The 1,952-nt window shown below is 41.1% G+C and overlaps 1 protein-coding gene across 1 annotated transcript; it reads left to right on the top strand.

Annotated features, from left to right (window-relative positions):
* Window positions 1-1,927, top strand: LOC106770631. Its single transcript, XM_014656431.1, has 2 exons — window positions 1-1,802; window positions 1,897-1,927. Exons 1-2 carry the CDS (start codon window positions 1-3, stop codon window positions 1,925-1,927), a joined length of 1,833 nt encoding a protein of 610 aa, XP_014511917.1.
* The last annotated feature ends 25 nt before the right edge of the window (window positions 1,928-1,952 follow it).

Raw genomic sequence — 1,952 nt, 5'->3', positions numbered from 1 at the left:
ATGGCGGACCAACCTCCTTCAAGACGCACACTNGGGGACGCATCCAACATGGTGGGTCNTTTGCACTTTANCAACATNGCTTTGCTAGCAGACAATGCAACCAACATGGTGATGAACCCTGCTCTCATCCAGCTTGTCCAGGGCAATCANNTTCACGGAATNTTAAATGAAAATCCCTATGATCATTTGANCACTTTTAGCNAGATCTGCAACACNGTGAAGATAAACAGAGTTACCGATGACAGGGTCAAACTCAGTCTNTTTCCTTTCTCTCTTGGAGGAAANGCTAAAGCATGGTTGCATTCATTCCCGGAAGGCACTTTCAGAAATTGGGAAGCGGTGGCCACAAAATTTGTTAACAAATTGTTTCCACCGACAAAGATTAATCAAGGGAAGCTGGAGATCTCTTCATTCAAACAAGGAATGNAAGAGACTCTTGGANAGGCGTGGGACAAATTTAAAGGCTTGNNGAGAAAGACCCNTGTCCATGGACTTGACAAGANTTCATATCTACTTGCCTTCCTTGGAGGCCTACACACTCAGTCTAAAATGATGTTAGATGCTTNAGCTNGAGACANTATAAATAGGAAGACTGAAGATGAGGCTTATGAATTGATTGAGAGCATGGCTNTGAGTGAAGTGATACATAGTGAGAGANGNGCACAGAAAGGAGGACTTTTGCATCTCCCTGCTAATNATGCTATGGCTACGCAAAATCNTCTCCTTACCCAAAAATTGGACAAGTTAACAAAGGTACTTGNTGAATTTCCAAAGGGGATAAGGAATATATCTCAGACGCAACAACTTTGCGATTTATGTGGTGGTGACCATATNAATGGTCAATGTGCTTTTCCTGAAGAACTGCAACAAGATGTTAACTGCATNGGGAACCAATTNCAATACAAGCAAGGTAATNTTAACCAAGGCAATTCTAGCCAAGGTTGGAAGAACCACCCNANTATTGGACAAAATCAGAACAATTCTTCTGGGCAAGTAGGAAGCTTCCGNCAACAACAACCATCACCTTTATGGCAGCAGATGAGCAGCTTGGCAGAGACAGTCAGAGACCTAAGTGACAGATTCGATAAATTCTTTAAAGTCTATGAGTCTCAACAAGCCAGTGACCAGGCCACCTTCAGAGCATTGGAGACANAGATTNGGCANCTGTCANAAAGGGTGGAAACCACCGAGAAAAGTCAGTTTAGGGCTAACACTGATGTTAACCCTAAAGATGAGTGCAAGGTTGTTATAACAAGTAGAAAAAGGAAGACAACAGAGGAAATAATTGAGATTNGGAGCANTGAGGATGAAGATGAGNAGAGGAGGCATAATCATGAAGTTAATGAGCAAAAGAGTCATGCTGAGAAAAGAGAAGAAAAAGAAGAGAAAGAAAAAGGAAGTTACCAAGAGCCATTCANGGAAATCTTTAATCAGGTGACNGTTACTCCTGAAGNACTTCCANAGATTCCTGAGNATGATAAGAGGATCAAANATTATCTTGGNGAGGTAATTGATCTTGATGATGAAGAAGACCANGAACAATTAGTTAAGCCTAAAAAGAAGGACCATCCAAAGAAATTGAAGGATGCAGGGACCTTGACTCTTCCTTGCATGATAAATGATGTGGATATAGGGAGAGCCATGATNGATTCAGGATCAAGTGTTAATTTNATGCCCTTTAGTGATTTCAAGAAGATTGGAGGGATAAAATTAAAACCAGNAAACACTACCCTGACAGTTGCGGATGGATCTATTAAGAAGCCAGTTGGTATGGTGGNAGATGNTATTGTTCGAATTGAGGAGTTGGAATTTTTAATTGACTTTATAGTCATGGACATGGCCAATGAGGGAAGAATTCCATTAATCCTGGGAAGACCTTTCATGAGGACTTCTAAGATGTTCATACGTGTCCATGATGGAGGAATAAAGTTAAGAGATAATGACCAAGTGTT

The sequence above is a fragment of the Vigna radiata genome, chromosome 8, assembly GCF_000741045.1.
Source record: "Vigna radiata var. radiata cultivar VC1973A chromosome 8, Vradiata_ver6, whole genome shotgun sequence".
Lineage (NCBI taxonomy): Eukaryota > Viridiplantae > Streptophyta > Magnoliopsida > Fabales > Fabaceae > Vigna > Vigna radiata.
The sequence above is the reverse complement of the archived record's forward strand: the minus strand, read 5'-3'. Positions and strand labels throughout refer to the sequence as shown.